The sequence below is a fragment of the Wolffia australiana genome, chromosome 15 (assembly GCF_029677425.1).
Source record: "Wolffia australiana isolate 7733 chromosome 15, ASM2967742v1".
Taxonomy (NCBI): Eukaryota; Viridiplantae; Streptophyta; class Magnoliopsida; order Alismatales; family Araceae; genus Wolffia; species Wolffia australiana.
The window spans coordinates 2168413-2192202 of record NC_135849.1 but is presented as its reverse complement, the minus strand read 5'-3'; the positions used below and the strand labels follow the sequence as shown (position 1 = coordinate 2192202).

At 35.7% G+C, this 23790-nt stretch overlaps 1 protein-coding gene across 2 annotated transcripts; it reads right to left on the bottom strand.

The window, feature by feature from the left end:
* Window positions 1–4723: 4723 nt before the first annotated feature.
* On the bottom strand, window positions 4724–7350 carry LOC144712903 (wax ester synthase/diacylglycerol acyltransferase 5-like). Of its 2 annotated transcripts, none has more exons than XM_078587292.1 (7): window positions 7137–7350; window positions 6047–6826; window positions 5897–5966; window positions 5752–5816; window positions 5274–5486; window positions 5024–5161; window positions 4724–4949 (listed from the first exon to the last, which is right to left on the bottom strand). In XM_078587292.1, exons 1-7 carry the CDS (start codon window positions 7305–7307, stop codon window positions 4815–4817), a joined length of 1572 nt encoding a protein of 523 aa, XP_078443418.1. In that variant the 5' UTR covers window positions 7308–7350; the 3' UTR covers window positions 4724–4814. The 2 variants fall into 2 exon arrangements, with proteins under 2 accessions (XP_078443418.1, XP_078443419.1); XM_078587293.1 differs by having other exon boundaries at window positions 7060–7162.
* Window positions 7351–23790: the final 16440 nt, after the last annotated feature.

The following is a 23790-nucleotide window of genomic DNA, read 5'->3' as shown; positions in this document are numbered from 1 at the left end:
GTAAGTGGTTTACAGTTTTCCATGTTGGTTCTCTCAAGAATAGACAGAATGTATTTCGATTGTGTCAGAAAATAACCGTTTTCGTGTTTTAAAAATTCAATACCTAGGAAGTAACGAGCAGGTCCCAAGTCTTTAATAGCAAATTCGAGTGTAATTGTTGAAAAATATTTATGATGCCTAAGGAATTGGGACTTAGTACTAAAATATCGTCAACATAAATCAAAATAAAAAGAGGATTAGGATCAATTTTGAATAATAAAGAAGTGTCTGTTTTGGAACCAATGAAACCAAGTGTCAGTAATTTGGTGGTAAGTTTAGTAAACCAGGCACGTGAAGGCTGTTTTAAACCATATATGGACTTGTTTAAGCGACAGACATGTTCAGGAAAAAAATTACCTCTAAACCCTGGTAGTTGTTCCATGTAGTTAATTTCGTGTAAATCCCCATGTAGAAAGGCATTTGATACATCTAATTGATGTATCTGCCAATTCTGACTAACTGCAAGAGATAACACAAGTCTAATTGTAGTATGTTTGACAACTGGACTAAATGTTTCATTAAAACCGAAGCCTTCCTGTTGGCTGTAGCCTTTTGCAACCAACCGAGCCTTATATCTTTCTATTTCTCCAGATGGTTTGAATTTTAATTTATAAACCCATTTGCAACCAATGACATGTAAATTTGGATTTCAAGGTACAAGAGTCCATGTATCGTTTTTCATGAGTGCATGAAATTCAGATGTCATGGCTTGCATCCAATTTAAATCTTTAGAGGCAGTGGTAAACGAGGTGGGCTCAGAGACATTAGTTTTTATAACATGAAAACATGATGGTATCGGATATCTTATAGAACATGAAAATAATTTCTTAGGATGGCTACTTGGATCATTATAAAGATTTGTAAGTGTTCTTGTTTTTAATTCAACATTTGTTTCGGGGGTTTGATCAAAGCTTGAGACAATATCTGGATATTTCTGAGTAAGAATATCTGGATAGTATTTACTAGTTGTATCGACCGAAGGACTAACCGATTGGTTTAGTTCTTCTTGTTGATTTATGACAGGATCCGATGGCGAGCTGGGTCCTGATGAAGCATTCAACTCAATGCCTTTTATTGAGTTGGGATCTTGAGGTGATTTGGATCGTATTTGGTTAGTTAAATAGTCTGAAGCTGAAATTGGTAAATCAGTGTTTTTCAAAGAATCAGTGGATGCAGAGAAACTTTTTGAGTGAGTATGAAAGAAATCCGAGGGAAATGAACTTAAAACTCCGTTGTACTGAACGTTCTGATCAATTTGATAAATGTTAAATCGAAATGATTCTTCGTAAAAAACAACATGTCTGGAAATGTAAAGTTTACCTGTTTGGAGAGATAGACACTGGTATCCAAGATGTTTTGAGCTGTATCCTAAAAAGATACATGTTTCTGATCTGTCTTCGAGTTTGTTATGAGAGTATGGTCTCAAATGCGGATAACAAAGACAACCAAATGTTCTTAAAAAAGTATAGTCAGGCGAATTTTGAAATAAAACTTCAAACGGAGATTTATTTTTAAGAACTGGTGTAACAAGTGGATCAATAAGGAAAACTGCAGTGGCTACTGCCTCATCCCAGAAATACTTAGGCATATTGGCATGTTTCAACAATGCAAGTGATGTTTCAATTATATGATGGTGTTTTCTCTCTGCAGCACCATTTTGTTCGGGTGTATGAGGACAGAATATTCTATGTATTATACCATGTGATTTCAAATAAGTATTCAGTGATTGGAATTTCCACCCCAATCAGATTGTACATACTTGATTTTAGCATTTAATTGATTTTCTACTCGATTATGAAATTCAATAAACACATTGAGAAGATCACTTTTATTTTAAGAGGATAAATCCAAGTATATTTGCTAAAGTCATCAATAAAGAAAACATAATAAGATTGTACGTACTTGATTTTAGCATTTAATTGATTTTCTACTCGATTATGAAATTCAATAAACACATTGAGAAGATAACTTTTCTTTTAAGAGGATAAATCCAAGTATATTTGCTAAAGTCATCAATAAAGAAAACATAATAAGAAAACTCCAATCAAGATATCACTGGAGAAGGCCCCCACAAATCTGAATGAATAATTTCTAAACTTTTATTCGAAGTATGACCAGTATATGCAAAAGTTAACTTATGAGATTTAGCTAAATTGCATTTTCACAGATAAAATTCAAATTCCTTGAAACAACATGCAGACCAAATTTATTCAAAACTGAGTTTAAAATTCAGAACTGTGGATGACCAAGGCGAGAGTGCCAGGGTTCTGATGATGCCTTTTCTCTAGCCATAGGATATTTTGAAATATCTTGACTATCTAAATGATAGAGTCCATTTCTAACTTCCCCTCTGAGTAGAACTTGATGGGTTTCCTTGTCCTTCACAAGACAAAAAAGTCATGAAATTCAATACACACATTATTATCTTTAGTAAACTTATGAACTTATAGTAGATTCTTAGTAATGTCCGGTACATGAAGAATATCTTTTAAATGTAAAATTCGATTTGAGGTAGTAATTTTTGAAGAGCCAACTGATAAAATATTCAAACCTGAGCCATTACCTATCTGAAGTTGATCATTCTGTGGGTAAGGCTTGAGTTTGTACAGAGAATCCTGGTCTGCCGTGACGTGATGTGTTGCCCCACTGTCCAGGTACCACTCTTGATTTCCTGAAGCTGTGGATAGGAAGGCTTGTGCCTTTGATCTTGAGGTCTAAAACTCTGAGCATTCCCTTGCTCTATGGCCTAACTTGAAGCAGATTTGGCATCTGGGTTGAACACTCTGATTTCTTTCCCTTCCACGTCCTCGGTATGGAGAGGTATATCTGTTCTGCCCTCCAAAATTGTAATTCTTCCTTTGATAGTTGACACCTTGCTGGTTTCTTTGGATCTGCAAGTTGTTAGCCATAGGTGGAAAGGAGTTCCTCTCCTCTTCTTGTTCATAGACAAGAAAGGTATCATGCGACTTAAGATGTGCCACTATTTCATCAAATTTAAGATGATAAAGATTCTCATTGATGCTTACTACGAATTGGAAAAATATGTTGACCCCAGTCCTCTTAAGAATGTGTAGATGACAGAAGATTCATCCACTGGATGCCCCATTCCTTCTAAGGCTTCTACCACTTCTTTAAAATACTTAATGTAATCTTCAACATTAAGAGTACCTTTCTTCATATTGTGAAATTTCCTTTGAAGCTCCATGACACGGGATTGATTCCAGCTTACGAAGGTATTTTCTAAGCTTTCTCAGGCTTCACGTGAGGGTTTTGCTTTCCTGACGTATGAACGTACCGACTCTGTAATGTTTTGATGCAAAAATCCCAGGACCTGCTGATCGATTCTCCACCATTTCTTGAACTCCAAGTTTTTGATCATGTTTCCTTGAGCATCTGCAATAACAACTGGTGGAGATATACCATCTATGAATTTCATTAAATCATACCCGTACTATGCTGGTAGTATTGAGCTCTTCCACATCTGAAAATTTTCACTATTCAGTCATGGATTGATCATGATTCCAGGGGGAATCGCAACCTGGACTTGTCCAAGGGTTGCCACACAAGCTTCTCCAATTGCCATTATGGGAGAACCGGCCGTTGTGCTTTCTTGCACCATAGAAATTTCTTGAGCTTTCTTGGCCGCTGAACCTTGCTCTGATAAAATGTAAAAGTGGATCCTTGCGTTGAGATGAAGAGGTTGAGAGGAGAGAAAGAAGGGGGACAAGAAGAGAGAAGGAGAGAAGAGAGAACACGGGACACAAGATGCTTAAGATCTCTTTTATTCCCACATAGATTGATCTTAACATTGGTTGGTATTTATACAGACTGTATTGTACTAAAATATAGAAAGGTTGTTTATGTAGTCGTTATAGCTAGTATAACGGTTTGTGGATCGAATGGTCTGTCCGTTCAATCTGTTTTAATCATAGCCGTTATAACTAGTATAACAGCTATGGATCGAACGGTCTTAGACCGTTCGATCTGTTTAAATCATAGCCATTATAACTGGTATAACGGCTATGTCCCGATCTAATCCTAGCTGCTAAAATTCATTCTATGTTTTATCCTATCTATCTTTAGTCCTATCTATCTTTAATCCTAATCTACGTTTAAACTTATATGTTTCCTATTTTATCTAGTCTTTAATGAGTATAGAATATGTGCATCATTACTATCTAATCTTCGTTAAGTTTCCTATTATTCCGATGGCAAGCTTCCTCCGTCTTCATGAGTCGTTCATGACACCTTGATAAATCATCAAAAATGGTGGAAGGTACTTACTGCTTCGCCCATTAGAAGGGCGAGGGCTTCTACTTCTACTAAATAGAAGTACCAGAGGACTGTACTTTCAATATAATATCAATGGTGGAACTAAGTCACGGCCAACCTACACCATTTAATAAAGGATAAGAGGACCACTTGAAAGCCGCCATTGGAACGTGGTTCTGGTTCAATGCCTATGAGGATTACCGCTACTTGTTTTTGTTTAAATAACTAGACCTCTTCCTACCTTTCTAGTTACTAAGGGTGCATATCATTTAAGGGAAAATGGAATACCCTTCTACAGTATAAAACACCGATAACCACATTATTGGATTCAATGTGGAGCCCTCCTTGCCGATCATTAAATGGTGTTGCCCAACAACTTGAAATCTGGACCGAAGGTAGAATGCAATAAATAGGAACTAAAAACCACCCGGCTGTTTGGGACTATAATAACTGTAAACCGAGAGTACAACATACAAATTCTAGGAGACTACTTAAAACGCTGTTCATGTGGCCAACATTTCTTGAAGGGCATCTCTAATGCACACACATAAAAGCTTAGGGTCGGCAATGAGTTTGGTTGCCGTTAAGACCTTCAGAAATGCCTTCCCGTTGTATGATATCATGCGAACATCGATAGGCTGTAAAAAAACAAGTAACAACACACAATTAACCTCTTGGGGATAAAAGTAGCTAGTCAGAGAGGAATACATACCACAGGTAGGCCGTTTGCCGTGAATCCAATCTTTGTTATATGATTCTTCTCCATGGCCATGGGATGGGCAGGTCCATTGACATTGGAGAAGAGAAAGCTAATGCCACTGAGCAGATTGCAAGCTAAACCCAGATACGCCTGTTTAGTTAACAAAGTAAATCAATCAGTGGAGAAATCAAAGTTCTCAAACAGAAAAAAAAGTGTAATTGTGTGTAACCAAATAAAGATGAAAAAAGAATGATTTATGTACCTGGGGACCAAACATGGACATCATCATTTCACTGCTGTAATGCGAAAGACTGGCTTCCATGGATAGCTTCCTTTTGTCAAGAATTTCCTTAGACTTGCGCACATAATTCAAAGGGTCTGTTTGTTCTTCTCTGAGATCAATTCGAAGCAGGAAGTGCCCAATATTATTTCCCCATGCTATCTCCTTGTCGTGTCTTACTAATTCCATTAGATCCTGAAACCAACAGTGAGTCAGCTGATTACTCCTGATATGAGAATCTAAGAGACGAGTCAGAAACAGAAACTTGGATCTGCTTTATCATGTTAAGCGAATTTATAGAATCATGACCCCAATCACACCAAGATACTCAGATATTCGATTCATATGTAAAATTTGAAAAACCCATTAAGAAAATTTCATTTACTTCTTGATATTCGTAGAGAGTAAAGTCTGTGATTAGGGCAAAAAAAAGATAACGTCAAACGACCGCAAAGCTGACCTTTAGGCCTTCTTTTCTTAAGCTGACCACGTTCAAAGCAGTCAAATTTGCAAGATTTGAAGACCCTGAAAACAACCAAAGAAAATCACCGCTGTTGAGACGTCCAAGAAGTGAAAGTATGTGGAATATCAAATGAGAGTCCAACCGTTGGGTGTCGACTTGAAATATTTGGCTATTCCACAGGCCGTTATCCCAAGAAAAACATCATTGATAGTCTGCGCCAAAGCAAAGACATGACAAATGAGCACTTCAACCTCAAAATTTTATTTGAGTCCATCGTTTTGGGCAACCTTACCGCTTTGACCTTGTTCTTAACAGTCCTCATATCCTCCAGCGAAAGAGTCAGCGAAGTCAAATTCCGAGGCATTCCAACGCCGTGTGTTTCACCTCTGATCATCGTTTTATCCTCTGTCAAGCGGACAGCGAGAAGAGGCGCTAGCTTGGCATACGGAATAGTGTACCACGCCGCCTTCACAGATCTCCAAGCCCATCTCGTAGTTTCCGCTACTTCTGCCTTGAGAGAGTGCTTCTCCATAGTTGGCTTCGTCCCTTCTCTGATCTCGCTAAGTACTGCAGAAGGCGGTTCTTCTGAGTCGAAGCTGGCGAAGAGGGGCGCTATAAGAGAAAGACAGTCTCCAAGCGCATGGTGTAGCCGAAGGACCAAAGTCCGACGTCGTTGAGGCAGTACGTGCACATCCCACAGAGGAATATCCGTCCTCATCGTCGACGATCGAATCAACGAGTTGACGAACTCATCAATACTCGCTTCGTTCTCATCTTCTTTCTCGCCTTTCTTGCCGTCTGTTCTCTCTACCGCTTCACCTTCTTCTTCTTCCTCGCTTTTTTTGTCTTCAGTTTTCTCTCCCGCTTCACCTTCTTCTTCTTCCTCGCTTTTTTTGTCTTCAGTTTTCTCTCCCGCTTCACCTTCTTCTTCTTCCTCGCTTTTTTTGTCTTCAGTTTTCTCTCCCGCTTCACCTTCTTCTTCTTCTTCCTCTTCGGGCATGGTAATTACATGCTGGTCGATGTCGATTCTCGGAAGCTCCATCCATCGAACTTGACCTTTGTCATTAGTCACCTGAAAATAGTGTTTAGAACACGTACCCACAATAATTACAGGACTAAAATTAAACATAGTTAGGTTGAACTCGACGAATCTTTATAAACGGACATGTTCTTGGTAATAAAATCAATAACTGCAACATAAATCATTTCTTGAATACAATCACGATTTAGCGACTGCCGGGAAAGGCCAAGAGGAATATTAGCTGCTTGGTATACGTTATGAGTAGGTTTTTGCGCAGTAACTACCTCTGTTTTACAGTGTCTTCTATACTACGATCTTCCGACTAAAGACTGTCCTTCTGAGAATCGGATAACACGCTTACCACAAGAGATCTAAGGCGAGGGCAGCTCTTGACGAACCAGGAAGAGAGGAAGGCTTTTAGCATAGGAACGTCGATAGGGTCTTGGAAGGAGATGGTAAAGTGGATTACTTGAGGAAGTTCTCGCTGCAGAAAGAGCCACCCTCGCGGCGAAATTGGCTCATTGTACGCCATTTCGCACCTTCTTTACAAGTTCAGTCTGCTGTGGAAATTTTTTTGCTTGCTTCTCTATTTATAAGTTTTAGATTTTCTTCTAACCTTAGTCTTTGTATTTCTGACCAACCTCATAGACTCGGGAAGGGTCGTATTATTTTACGTTCAATGAGAGACGACTCTGGGGTCAATTATGATCGGCGGCTAAGTTTTTGTTTTTGTTTCATGAGCTGGCATTTTTAAGTATAACTTGCTTAAGAGACAGATTAAGAAATAATAAGATAATATTTCGACTCTGGCAACTTCCACTGCAGAAAGCAAAGTTTTACGCGATACTTTGTTCTTGGTCTTTAGACTCTATCTTTACTTGAATATTAAACCTACCATAGACGTCTTCGTTTGAATAGGACATGTGCCTTATAGCGATATCTCGCTTAATTTGATCTACCAGTCGCTAGGGAACAATTTAATGAGAACATAGTTCATCCCTAAAGCACACTTCATAGACAATCAATTTCCAGTTTAATCTCGGTTTAATGTTTTATTCGAGACCCCACCACCTTAACTATGAGATTAAAGAACGTGGGAATAGCTGTTAATTGTGGGTAGCCAACAATTATATCATTAAAATTTTATTTATTTGCGGTTGTCGATTGGCCTCTGACTTCTTTTTTGTATCTTACGCAAGGATACATATGATAATGGCAAAGTTGTCACCACACTAAAAGAATAAGATTTTCTCTGCTCCCTTGATTTTATTGGACTGCGTCAACGAAAATACACCCACCTTCATGAGTATATCGTAATATTGAGACGCTATAAGAGAGAGTTGGAAATAAATGGCATACTAATAGCGACCCTGGGAAATATTTGAACAAACGTAAGATCGATTCATTTGATCAAGCAACCATCGTATATTGAAACCTTTTAACTACGTGGACCGGACAGCAAGATCTGGACCAAGTCTTATATGTATAGCAGCGATTATTCATTCAAAACATGTATTTGGTATAGATTGATGTGTCGTTCTCAAACTTAAGAATCGACTCTTTCTAATTAGGTTAGTTTGATAACAGTAAAATTTGTAACGATGGTCGCCAACTCGTCATCATGCAGTAATGGAGCTGCTCATGACATAAAAGATAAAATGTACTACTTTCGAAGCAGTTGCATAGCTGATACTGCACATAATTGGGTCTGTCATATTTTCATGTCGTTTTGTTGGAAACATGATATTGGTATATTTCCTTTTGAATAAAATATTCCATTTTAAGGTGAATAATTCTTAATGATGGAAGAGATATCAGTCAAGAAAAGAGCTTTAAAGAATGGAAATAGCAAGGCGCCACCCTAGGACCGGCATTAGTCCTGAAAGTAGCAAGGCGAAAACGACACGGAACCCCCGAATACACGTGGGTAGTTCTGAAAAACAAACAAAATGAAAACAAACATGAGTTTATGGAGAACAAGGAAAACAAACCTCAAGCCGTGTACTTGAACTGCGGGTCCTTTGCGTCGGCTCGGGTTGCGCGGTGTGGTTGCTTGCGCGTTGTGGTTCACGAGGATGGCCCTCTGTCAAAAAAGAGCTAAGTTAGATTTTCCCAGAATCATAGTGTATAATTTATTGATTGTCATATTAATCAAGCACTTAATTCACAAGTGTCTGCATTACGGAATTTATGAATACCACTCAGTAGAAAATTTCATATCAGCATATTACCTCATTGATACTACATGTCTGGGATGTGATGTTTCATTTTTAAATGTGTGTCAGAAGAATGTTCTTATGATTTAGAAATTTCAGGCTCAATAATAAGAAACAAGCTAATAAAAAATATGACAAACAAAAATAGATGACAAATTTTATGTATAATAAACGAGGGAAACAATAAATCTGAAAGGTATGAAATCCTTTCATGAATAAACTAAATCCAACATGTCTCTTTGAATTTTGAATTTTTAACATCATTTAATATGTGAAAACTCAAATAATTTTCCATATGTGGAAATCAAAATAGTTATAATACGACTTTCCACTTGTGGATAACTAAAAACCATATTGAATCGTGCATGTTATTGATCCAATAAAATCCAATACTGCGCACCTGAATGATGTGAATTCATCTTGGATATAATAACTCATTAATTTCTATAATATCGAAATTAGTTTTCCTTAATAGGACTAAAATCCTAAAAATACTCCAACGCAATACCCTGAAAGATCAGACAAAACATTACAACCTACACATATTGTGTTTAAAAATATTTATAGTCACGTGATGGTTTAGGAATTAAATTATTCCCATAAATGATTCATAACACATTTAACATTAAGAGACAGATTGGGTGAATCTGTTAAACAACTGAATTAAAAAGAACAAGAAAACAAACTAGAAAATGAAAGTTTCAGATATCAAATTTAAGGTTCCAAAAAACTATCACCTGAGAAACAAATGAATTATTAAGGATCAATCTTCATAAATCTGCATAAAATAAAGTAAAGAAGTTGATAAGAAGAAAATCGAGCTCAGGAGAAGATAAAGAGGTTCAGAACATATGAATTAAATTTACTTAGATGTTATGATTAAATTCATAATTAATAAAAATACAAAAAAACAGATAAAAAATATTTAAGACCTTTTCATATTGCATTACAGTTACTTGCCTCATGAACATCAAAAATATACTAGCCTATTCAAGCTCTTTAATGGATTCATGCACTCAAATTCTATTAAAGTTCCTTGACGATTAGTATGAAATCATAAATAATTGTGACAAGATGTTACGTTTACTGTGTAATAGTGTCCATTTCCTACCTAATTCCCTATTTAGACACGAATTCTCATGAAGGGATCAAAAAAATGACAATAATTTCACGGATCAGAAAAATGACAATCTATTGATACATTTAAAAATATGTAATTTTATACCTGCATTAAAGCTGTGTAAAAATAAAATAAAATTTAAATAAAGAGAAAAATAGAAAATTGAGGAAACTAAAAAACTAAAGGGATCATGAACAAGATTTGAAACATACCTAAAACAATACATTAAAAACGTTTTGGGTAAATTAAAAGAAAATTTGGGTAAATCGAGAATATATCAGGACTCAATTTAATTAGGTATTTGATGAAATAACCAGTTATTCATAAATAACATTTTTTCTAATTTTTGTATAAAAGGTTGTTGATCGAGGTATTGGAAAAAAATAAGTAACATAGACACCAGCTCAGAAGCATAAGGATTTATGAATTCCAAAAGTAATTGGTAGTAGGAAATATTGAAATGGTAAGATCCTGGATTTGTTTCTATCATTTTATCATATCAACAGGTAGGACTAATCACGATACTCGTGTTAAATATGGAAATAAAGTACAGGGAAAATGAGTTTGAAATAGTATATCATGTGGGTTGATAGTCTCTAGCAATTACCATTAAGTAGATGTAGAATATAAGATATTGTTTCCATAACACATTTTGGATCAAACCATAGTTAGCATGATGAAAAAAAGTTAATTTTTCATAATTTTAACTGGGTTACATAATCACATTTCCTATCTATCTAAAATTGAAGGTTTACAATCCTGATAATTTTATATGTATCATGCATTTATACCTCATTGTTATTGATAAGAAAAATGATGCATGTTACCATTTATTTTAGAATTATTATGATAATTCATGTATCACTCTATTTACTGTTAACCTTTGACTATTTTAAGATGCATACATGAAAATAATATGCATGAAAATGAAGTTTACAGTTGCTTTGAGTTTTTCATAGGTCTCATGGTTTTCTTAGAATTTTGAATTATTTTGGAAAATTCCAATAAAATACTTTATAATGCACTATTTTTCAATGCGTGATATATCTTTTTAAACATTAACATAATCCAGCTTTGTGTGTATCATGCCATGGATTTGGTCCATTTGAAACAGGCAAGCCACATACTTGAAACAATCTAATTAGATCATTTATTAAAACAGACTTACAGAAAGGGTTCAGTTGATACATATGCACAGAGTTTACTAAAACCTAAGTATATGGGCACATTGCCTTGTAGGATATCTTCAACACACAAAATTTCCCCATTCCAATTATGAGCTGATGATTATATTTGTATGAATATGCTGCCCTTTTACTGTGTGCGACAGACTTCAACTCCTGCAAACCAAGTAAAATTGTGTTATAACAATTTTTTCAAATTTAATTTGACCTGGGTTGATGCTCCCAGTAGGAATGAAATTTAAATTGAACCAAAGGCCCTGGATTGTAACTAGGGGGGAGTTCAGATCAAGTGATGACCCATAGGTTTATCACTAGAAACCATGTTATATTTTGATTTTTCATCTACTTTACATCTTATTGTTTTTCAGTAAAAACATATCTATTTTTCAAATTAATTAATTTTAAGTATTTTTCATGCCCATGAGTTTTTTTTGGTGAGCATAATAAAATTTAATCTTGTATTTTGCATAAGTCTGGTGTTTAATTGGTTTTTAATGAATTGTCCTTTACTATGAAAACATTTCATAAAATTGTGAATGATTTGAAAATTTTCCATGAAACAGAAAATTGAACAGCTTTTTAATAGTTTAAATTCTATCACAGCATTATATTTAACTGTTGTCATGAAACTTATATATTTGACCACTTATATAAATTTTCAAATTTATTGGGCACTGCTTACTTTTTACTATGAATTTCTTTTATCATTTAATTAATATTTTTTTCCCATTTTTTATTTAATTGAGAAAATTATTTGAATTAGTACATTAATAATATTTTCGGTTATGTAAGAAAATTAGAAAAGGCGACATATTTTACTGTATGATATATTCACTGATACAGAAATTGATGTAACACGACGGACGGAATTGACATTTTGTGTTACGTCGAGCACGTAAATTCTAAATGCTATGTAACGGCATGAAATAATGTATATGATTTGAGAAAATAATAATGAGAATTACGTCAGTCATTGGATGATACGAGATTTAATCAGCTAACGACGTGATGGGTTTTACAGGATCAAGTTCCCAAATGACCCGCGTGATCGTCTCGAAGGGGAGGACGTAGTGGGGAACGCTCCTCGTCCACGAATGTCCACACCGTCGACGTGAACAAGTAGATCCAATACTGACAAAGGAAATTTCTCTATCACGAGGAGTGGCTAGTCTTATGTTCACGTAAAGATCCTCTCACGGCAACGGAGCAGTCGTATAACCAGTAGTGAAGAACGTCATTAATACTGTTAAAGAAAGGGGAACAGACAAACCTGCTAGTGCGATCCGAGTTAAGTACGGCAATCGGATTTGCAGCAACGGGTTGACTTCAGCCGAGCAGTTGGGATGGATCAACAGATGGTCTGAATTCACTTCCCGTTCGTAGGGAAATTGTCTCGCTTCAAGAAGGGCAGCCGACAGAATGCTACTGAGAGGTGAGACTCTATTGTCATATATATATATATATATGTAATATGCTTAGGACTCTCCCAAAGGCCAGTGGAAGGACAGCAATTTGCACTGTTGTAGATGACAGCAATTTGCACAAACAAGCTCGTCATAAATCAACAGAATATGACGCAATCTGAAGATAGGTCCAGATATCTGGTAGACATCACATGTTGAATGAGGTTGAAAGAACTGTAGAATTCACCGTTTATGTCAATCCATAGAGGCAGAAGAAGGGCAATGCCAACATGTCAATCTCTGATCCGATGAAGGGCATATCAAGATACATGCTCCCAGTGGCGACTCAGCCGTGCGTGGGAAGACATCATGCGATGCCGCTCCCGCATAGCCTGCTTTCGTCATCAGCCGAGAGAGAGCAACCAGACAACCGATGCTCTCGCCAACCATGCGGTACACGCACGCACCCCCTCCTCTCTTTTTCATACTTGGCAGTCGCTCCCCTCCATGGCTCGTGGCTGCTATCGCCTCGATCGTCTTGGCATGCCCACCTTCCGCACACGGCACATCCTCGTGACACCAGGCCCGCGGGATTGGAGGATTGCGTGGACTGCTAGAGCTAGAGGTGTGGACAGCGCCCGCCTCAACTAGCGCGTCAGCACGAACTTCCTCGATCCCTCTTGACGACGGAGAGGACACATCCCGCAGTACATCGACATCGCGGAGCAGCTCCGGCGGGACGACGGCGAGCACACTTTCCCGAGCGCCTGCTAGGTATCATCCATGTATCTCTTCTTTCCTTTAAAGTGGGCGTGGATGAGTGGGATCCGAGTGTAATTGGGATATATATACTCGCTCCACGCCTAAAAACATTGAAAAACACTCCATTTTATAAATAAAAACCTCCTGGGTGGTGTCCAGGGCACGGATGGATCAGTCTGCGGGCACAACCCTGGGGTTGGCCGTACCCGGCACCGTGTTTTTTGCCAAAAAAAAAAAAGAAGGGCATATCAAGAGCAGTTGTGAGTGTTGAGGAAGGAGTCTCAAACTCGGCAATATCCGGCTAGGATCTAACCAAGATTAGATAGTAAAAACAGATTATATGATATACTCGTTAAAGGCTTAGATGTTTAGGATTAAATATAAGTTCAAACATAGAATAGGATTAAATCTAGACGGCTAGGATTACATACTAGATAGGATTATAACGACTAGGGTTGCAATGGGTCTATGGCACCGATCAACGGTCGTGATCGGTGCACCCATTTAGATATAACGAACATGATCTAATCTGTTTAAACGTTATACTAAGGGACACACAGCACCGATCAACGGCTGTGATTGCTGCACCCCATCTGTTATGACGGCTCAGATTAGATCAATGTTTTAAATTGAATATATCCGTTGTAATCTGTTACTATGGATATATCTTCAATAACGGAAGCTTACAATTTTTATCTGACTATACATACTATAAAAACCAATCTAATGTAACTTTCAAGACTGGAGGGAAATACAATGATCTTCCACTACTTCTTGTGCCTTCTATCTTCTTCTCTCTTTCTCTCTTCTTCTCTCCATTCTTCCTCTACTTCTTCCCATCTCAATCTGTTACAAGATTCAAGATTGTCAACATGGTATCAGAGCCTGGTAATTCAAGCATGGGCAAAATGGGCAGAGCCTCCACGATCGCCATCCCTTAGTTTTCAAATCACTTGGGCACAACCGTTCTTGGACCTGTGCCCATTGTCATCCCTCCAGGACTTTCAGTCTCAATCAAGCTCAACTCCAGCAACTATCAGATGTGGAGAAGCATTGTCCACCCACTCCTCAATGGGTATGGATTAAATAAGTTTATTGATGGTTCTATACCACCTCCTGTCTCTATTTCAGATCAAGTTGGAAATTCAGTGAACAATACAGAATTCGAAAATTGGTTGAGAATTGATCAGCAAATTCTCGGCTTCATCCAATAAACTATCTCGGAACAGACCCTGTAGTGTGTGGCCAAAGCCAAATCTGCAAGAGAGGCCTGGGAAGCACTAGAGAATACTTCTGCAGGAAGAAGTCAATCTCAAATCATGGAGCTCAGCCGACAGTTTGCAAACATTGCCAAAGGTACAGTGTCAGTTGATAGTTACATTAAGAAATTTAAATCAGTAGTTGAAGCACTAGAAATGGCCGGTCACCCTGTCAATGAACCCTCAAAGATATACACCTTTTTGAGGGGATTGCCTCTAGAATACTCATATTTCATTATCAGCATTAATGTGAACATTGATCTCATGGGATTTGATCAGATTGTCACCAATCTGAAAGCTCACGATGATTATCTGAGATATTATCATAAGGGACAATCCAATGGATTTCCACTCATGGCTAATGCAGCTCAAAAGCAAAACTACAGAAGTAATGATCAAGGTCGAAGGAATGATAACTTCCAAAGAAGCCCTGGTGATCAAGGACGATATTATCATAGAAATTCAGTTGAACAAGGGCGTAACTCCAGAAATGATAACTGGAGCGGAAGGAGTCAAGGTCGAGGAAGAGGTCAAAATTGGCAACCGAGATGCCAAATCTGTTCCCAGTATGGTCATCGAGCCAGAGAATGCCAGGAATTTATAAGATTGTCTTCTGGGAACTAGAAAATCATCAGAATAGACAAGGAGAATATCCGCAAGCCTACTCTGCAGAACAAAAAGGATGGTACCCTGACAGCAGAGCCACCCACCACGTCTCTGCCGATCAGAATTCTATACAGCAAATTCAACCTTACCAAGGAAATGATCGTCTCCAAATCGGTAATGGTACAGGTTTGAATATTCTTGCAATTGGTAATTCTAAAATAACTACCTGCCATAAAACTTTGGTTTTAAAAAGCATTCTTCACGTACCCTCAAACAGTAAAAACTTACTGTCAATTCAAAAATTAACTTCTGATAACAACGTTTTGTTGAATTTCACGATTCCTTTTGTCTTGTGAAGGACAAAGTCACCAACAAGATCCTTCTCAAAGGAACAACTAGGAATAGACTATACTTCCTGGATAGCCAGCCTACTAAAGCTGCTTGCATTGGGGAATGAACCTATGAAGCTACTTGGCATCAGAAACTGGGACACCCTCAATTCAAGATTTTGAAATCTTTAATTCACACCTATGGTCTCCCTGTTTTGCATGCCAGAAAACTCTTTGTTTGTGATTCATGCAATATTTCAAAAGCCCATAAACTTCCCTTTCAAAATACTAATCATTACTCAGATAACTGTCTCGAATTAATTCATTCTGATCTCTGGGGGCCTGCTCCCTTAGTTTCTCATTCTGGATTCTCTTACTATGTCGTCTTTGTCGATGATCATAGCAAATATGTTTGGCTTTATCCTTTAAAAAGAAAAAGTGATCTTCTAGATACGTTTATTACCTTTCAAAGACAAGTAGAAAGACAATTCAATTCCAAAATTAAGTACATTCAGTCAGATTGGGGAGGAGAGTATCAAGCTCTCCACCACTATCTCCAAACTCAGGGAAATGTTCACAGAGTGTCTTGTCCCCACTCCTGAACAAAACGGAACAGCAGAACGAAAACACAGGCATTTAATAGAAACATCACTTTCTCTCCTTCATCAAGCCAAATTGCCAAAAAAATTCTGGGATGAAGCTGTTGTAACAGTTGTGTTTCTAATAAATCGCCTGATTACTCCTATTCTTACCAACAAGTCACCTAATGAAGTTCTGTTCAAAATTCCTCCTGATTATATTGTGCTAAAAACGTTTGGTTGCCTATATTACCCATATCTTAGACCCTATGCCAAACATAAACTCGAGTCCAGATCAGAGAAGTGTGTTTTTTTGGGCTACAGTGCTCTACATCTTGCATATTGCTGCTTATCTCTCCACACAGGTAATTTTTTCATTTCACGGCATGTTATATTTTTCGAAGAATGCTTTCATTTCTCTCAAATTAATCAGAGTAATCAAAACAATAGTTTATTAGGATCCTTCCATAATAAAACCATTGGAGATGCTTCGAATGGATCTGAATCAACTTTAGAAACTGAAAACGCTATCTCCTCAGTCCACAATAATGATGACTCAGTCATCATCAACACTGACATGGACAGTCACACATCATCATCTGATTCCAAAAGGGAATTGAATGACCCTGAAACTGGCAATCCGAAGACAACTCAAATATTTGATCCTAATAATCCTTCGGAAGCTGAACTTCCTATCCTATCCACTTTAGATTACTCTCCCAAACCAGGAGATCTTCTCAAAACAAGAACTGTTGAAGATATGTATCTTCGGAGTGATCGATTTTCTGACTTTGATTCAAAAAATAGTCGATTAGCATTTGCTGTGGTCAAACATCCTCCGCCTAGGTGCTTTCTAACCTACTTGCCACACATTGAGGAACCTGCCTCATATAGCACTGCATCCAAAAGCCCCAAATGGATGCATGCCATGAAAGCAGAAATTAATGCACTAGTACAAAATAACACCTGGAAATTGTTTCCTAAGAATCCAAACTTACATGTTATAGGATGTAAATGGGTTTACCGAGTCAAGTACAAACCAACTGGTGAAGTTGAAAAATACAAAGCCAGGTTGGTTGCAAACGGACATACACAACAGGAAGGGTTTTATTTTACAGAGACCTTCAGTCCTGTAATCAAACATACCACTATTCGACTACTGCTATCCATTGCAATCAGTAGTAATTGGGAAATCCATCAACTCGATGTCTCCAATGCATTCTTGCATGGAGACTTAAATGAGACAATCCATATGGAACAACCCACTGGATTTAAAAATCTGGATTTTCCCAATCATGTGTGTCTATAAAGAAGTCTATATATGGTTTAAAACAATCTCCTAGAGCCTGGTTCACCAAACTAACGAATTTTCTTTGTGAATTAGAGTTCGCTGGTTCTAAAATGGACACATCCCTGTTCTTTAAGGTATCAAACTCTAAACCAGTATTTGTTTTGATATCTGTCGATGAACAACATAGACACAAATGTATATTGGGGACGCCCGTACACGCGCAGGTGGGAGCCTCCCTACAGTCAAGGACGAGGATGAAAGGTACAACAAAAAAAAAGAAGAGACGACAAGCCCATACACAAGGAATAGGCTGTCACGAACACAACAGAACACGACGCATAACAAGACGAAATGACTGTAAATTTTCAAACTTGGTAGTGGAAGTGGGGTTCTTCACATTGGCTGAGGCTCCGCAAAGGGGTTGATGACGCATCTGGACGTGCTCACTCGGATAGTCCTCGATCAGAAATAAATGGCTTTTTAAAAAAATTGAAACTAATATTAATTTAGTGATCCCCATCAATCAGTAATACAATTTTTTCGCAATGCTAATTACCTAGTAAGTATTAATGGGGTTTTTAAAATCATCTTAACCTCTACTGACTATTGATAAATAAATTAATTATAACTATGATATCAGCTTGTTGTGTATTTTCTTAATAAACCTCTGATCAAGCTTTCTAATTTTCTAAATACAAATTGGATAATGACTTGTACTCCAGACTCATTTATAAATTATGTTTTTCACAATATTTTTATAACATAATATATGTGTGTAGATATTTCATATCCAATTATGCATGTATAACCACTTGAAATAACCTATATTATTTTACAAGCACATAAAATCTTTCAAAATAATATTTATAATTAAAATTTATAATTTCTATTATGGGGGTAAAAACTATATTCTGTAAAGAATGACCTTTTTACAATCATCCTTCTCAATAAATCATTCTCTCACAAGGAAACTTCACAAAGTGCATGTAGTAATATGGATACCTAAGATAAACTAAAATGATGATAAAAATATTGATGAAAGGGCTTCAACACGTATATATGGCCTGGAATCACAAACTGATTCCATATCTTTGAGAATTTATTGATAAAAACATATTTTTTATTATAAATGGGATGATGATAAAAAACTCCAAGAATATGTTGATTATAGGTAAGTTATGATGACATAATGAGATATTGACTATTTATACAAAAAAATCGAGAGGGACATCAAAGTGTTTGGATAGACTGATACTTTATCCTCTATCTGATAAAAATGTTTCATCGTCAACCATTTTTTTGCACTCACTAAAAATATATTATGAGTTATCTGAAGGGAAAGATTTTACTAAACTCATCAGTATGAATCCTTCGATAGTTTTATACCTACCTGTCAATCAGATGGATTTTTAATTAGATTATGACTTACAAGTCCCCAACCAAAATGACTCTAAAAAAAAAATTATCCAGGATAAAGAAAGTGGACAGATTTGAAGTTAAGGCTATTTTTTTAAGGATTGATTCATTAAAAATCTTTGAATAAATATCTTATGAACCAGATAGTGAATATTAAGAGGGAAAATTAAGGAGCAGTGTGCATTGTATGCAAAAAAGTGTGAATATTTTTAGATTCATAGTTTTTGGAGATTTTTGAGAGATGTAAATCTTGAATTTTTACAGGGATTAGAAGGAAAAATGAAAAAAAGTTGACTTGCAAATGAAGATGACCCCACAGAGCTCTATAGAGGTAGTTTGTTGATAAACATTGATGCTTCTCCTGATCTCCTTATCCAAAATTTAGACCATTTTAAATCACTTCATGATTTAAGAATAGAATAAAAAATATTTTATGTATTATTTTACATCTGCATTTAGAAATTAGGAACAAAGTCCAAGGGTGAAACGTTCAACGGCAATGAGGAAGTTTAAGTAGAAAAGTTAACATATTTTTGCTCGCTCATGAATTCCTAGATTTGAGGTGATATTATTAATTATGATAGGTATTTTTTCCTCCTTAAATCGTCCAGTTGGATACTCCGTCAAGATTTACAGCAATCCTTGAAAAGAGGGAGACATGAAAGACCATGTTTAGAACTCCGTAAGTGGACTATTTGTAATGGCCTTGGACAAACTTGAAATTTTATCTTTCTATTTATTTTATTAAAAAGTTACATATATTAATATTATAACTCCTGATTTTCAATGAATCCTCAAGATGTGAGAATAAATTTGCTGTTGGACATGAATCAACAGGGACAATAAATATGATCTTTGAAGACAGATAATCTTGTGGTACTCATTGTGTATTGTTAAAAAAATAAATTATTTTCAGATGATAAATTAAAATTAAGTAGGAAATAAATATCATTAATTATTTTTGGGGCCAAGATGTGACAGGTCACCCTCGGTTATATTATATGACATACCAAGCAAGGCAATTCAATGAAGTCCTTGGATAAATTTTGAAAAAAAAGGTAAAAATAGTATTTTATCGGTAGTACACTAATCTTTTATTTAAGATGATGATTATTATTATATTACATGTTGGATGGAGTGAGAACCTTGAAAAATTAGAAGAACCCTCATTCAGTACACCTTCAAATGGTTAAATTTTTTTGATAATAATCAAGGTAGAACCAGCGTAGAATTGGATCATTCAGTATTATTGTTGACTATAATCAAGCTAGAATCACATCTACACTTGTCACAAATGATATGTATGAGATACTTGATTTTCATGATTTAGATAATAATATATGTGTTCTTGTTGCATATAAATGATCAATGAACTAATGAAAAGCATTTATTGTATAGTCTATATATGTTGTGATACTTTACATGGATTCCTATATTAATAAATATAATATTTTTAGTTATATTATATCTTCTGAGACCTAATCTCCTACAAAAAAAATCTCATCAAATAATGCATTACATGTCAAAAAAGATTCACATAGGTGGAAAAGCTGAAAATTTTATTATTATGTTAAGAATTTGAAGATGGCCTCCAAGTGTGAACACTTAGCCTATATCATTGAGAATGATACTCAGATTCTGGGTCATTGGAAGTGCAATGCTTGATGTGGTATGGTTCAATGTTACACATCCTGGTGGAGAAATAAGAAACTAAGGTAGAGTGAAGACAAATAACCTAAGGCCATAAGAAAGCATATGGGGGATTTATTTAATTAATACAGTAGGAATTAGATCCATACAACATCAAATAGTCTAGTCAATGAATACATTGTTTATGGGTTGTTAGTGTAAGTACTTTACTGGAGATGATTGATGACTGGAAGTTTGCATGTACTTAGATAGTTGTTCTCCATTAAATTGAGAACTCAATAGCGATTAAATATTATATTCACAGTTCATTGCTAATCTTAACATAAAGGGATTCAACTCTCATTGGAAGACTTGAAATTTAATACATTTTTTAAGGGAATGGTTTAGAATGAAAACCTTAAGACATATTTGTTCGTATGACCAACTTTAAGACAAAGGTGTCCCTTGTCAAATGCTTTAAATAAGGTTGAACATGGTAAGACTATGTAAAACTACCCTTATCAGAAAATGCTTTAATCAAGTTGTGATTCCAGGTCCAAAATGTGGTGGTTTCATTGCAGTTAAGGCAGTAGGACCAGAATCAAAAATGGAAAATATGGAAACATATATTGAAAGAATAAGTGATGTTATGGAGGTACAAACTCACAAGTTTTAATCTCCCAATGTAGATGCTTGAAAGACAGGTGATAACACACATTTTTAGTACGTTCAGATGATCATATTTACATTTTTTTTTCCTTGAATTGGTTATACATGCATGATATCAAGCCTAAAATGATTAAATTTACTTTTAGAGTGATATTTTTAATTTTATAAATTTTAAATTGTTTTTAATGATTTTATGATATCATATTCTGAAATGACATAATTGTTCCTGATTATTTTGGCACAATATTCAAAGAGATGTCATTTTTAACATTCATGATATTTATTTATAATGTTTTTATGAATTAATATGTCTTTGGGAATTATTTAATGGTTCTTTCATTTTTTCGGTCTACCAAAATTGGAGGAGAGAGAGAAAAGAGGGCTGAGAATGATCCAAATTAAAATCGTGATATCTGATGATCCAGTAGCAGTTTCGGGCTGAAATATTTGAGGGGCCTCAAAGTTTTGTAAAATCATACTTAAACTCACTTTCTCCTCGAGAGGCAGATTGAAAGAGAGGGAGATTTTGAAGGCCCATCAAGGGTATTCATGGTGTTTTGTGTGATTGGAGAAGATAGACAAATAAGTGGAGAGGTTCATCTACATCAGGAAAATGCATTATTTCTTGACAAAACATAGAGATCTAAGGTTAGTTTCTAGTCTTACATTGGTTTCTATCACGCACATTAACTTAGTTACATCTACATCCTTATGTTCATCATCTCACTCTCATTAGTGTATTCTATGATCTCAACCTACCATAGCCATCTCTGTACTGCATCTTGATCCAATCTTGTCACGCTTGGATTGTATAAAAATCTTAAATCATCCTCCATCAATCTCTTCTGAATCTCACAACCACCCACCTATCCATTCTTCCATAATATTCATTTGTTAGAGCATTATCATTTCTCCTTCCCCCATTTTATTTCACCATCATCCATTCACATCTGCTCACATCCATTCTCCCTATTCATCATTGTATATTCTCGTTTCCATTTGATCTATCCACAACCTCCTACCTATTCCTCATATTATTATTCATATCACCTCATTAAATAATTCTCATCTCTGTCTCATCATATTATCAGAATCTCCTATTTTATACATATCTCCTCTCATCCATCTTGAATCTGACCCTTCCTCATCATTAACTAGTCAAGTTATTTCATTAATTAACTCAGATTAACACCCTAAATTTGAGTTTATCAATAGGAAGCCATGCTCAGGATATTCATGCTCAAAAACCTTTCTGTTCTTTGTGTTCAATTAATAAAATTTGTTATGACTCTTGTCAAATAAGTAAGATATGTCAATTCCTAGGAGAGAAGATTAAGCTCACACCCCTTGGTGAAATAGTAAATATGGATGATAGAGTTGGAATAAGGGAGGATGGAGAATCACCCAAAGTCATTTTCCTTTGCACTGACCCAAAGTTTTCTGTACTCTTAACTTTTGTTTCCCTCTCTTCCTATTCTAATATTAAGAGTTTTTTAGTAGTAACATAAGGGCTATAAAACTATTTTATAAACAAAGAATCTGTAAGTATAGGACCCAAAGGATTAAGAGGTTAAAGGACCATGGAGTAAAATATCACAAACCTAACCAGAGAATTTATGCCAGAAAGATAAAATGGATAAGTCTGTTCCTCACAAACAAAGCTTCAGGTATATTTCCAAAGTTGGATAGTATTTATCTTTGGTTCAGAATAATTTGTTTTTATAGTGGTAAGTCTATGAAAACGTTTATAATCATTTTCCTTGCAGTAATAATGTTTTTCATACCTAAGGCATGCCTGAAATTTCCTTTTTAAGAAGTGGAGAATTTTGTGTTAGCCTTATGAGCTTGGTGTAGAATAAAATCATGAGAAAGTGGAGTAAAATAATGCAAAGGAAGAGGAATGCTCTGAGAATGAGAAAATATCCAGATTCAAAGTATTTAAATAATAATTATAAACATTAATCCTTGTGCCTCAAAATATTCCAATGGCATGTACAAAGGTAAAAACCTACAAAAATTACATAAAGACACAGCTATCTCTATTCTTTGGGAAAATTCCATGATAATAAATTTTATTAATATTATTTGTTTGGAAAAACTTTACGTACAATGAGAATCAAAAACCTTTTACTTTGCTTTATCATATTTACACGTGCACAAAAAATGTATTCAGAATTTGGAATAATATAAGAAAAAACAATAATGTTAAACTTTTTTAAAAATTTTCCTGGAAATTCTTCATAAGCTCAGATATCTTTGTCTCTTTGTAGTGTAATTTTCTCGTAGGGAGATTGAAGAGTTGATATGATATTAGAGTGGAATCTGCCGTTATAGATTCTAACTTAATGGGGGTAAGTCTTAAATTTTCAAAACTAAAATGGTGAAATGTATTTATTTTGATACAGAAAAAATGGAGACAGTAACTGCGTTCATTTTTAACTAGCTTAATTTTACTTTTTTTTCCTTTTATTTCGTAACCTGTAAACAGATAAAATCGATCATTTTAGTTCCTACCCGAATTTAACATCAAAACTTTTTCAAAATGCAATAATA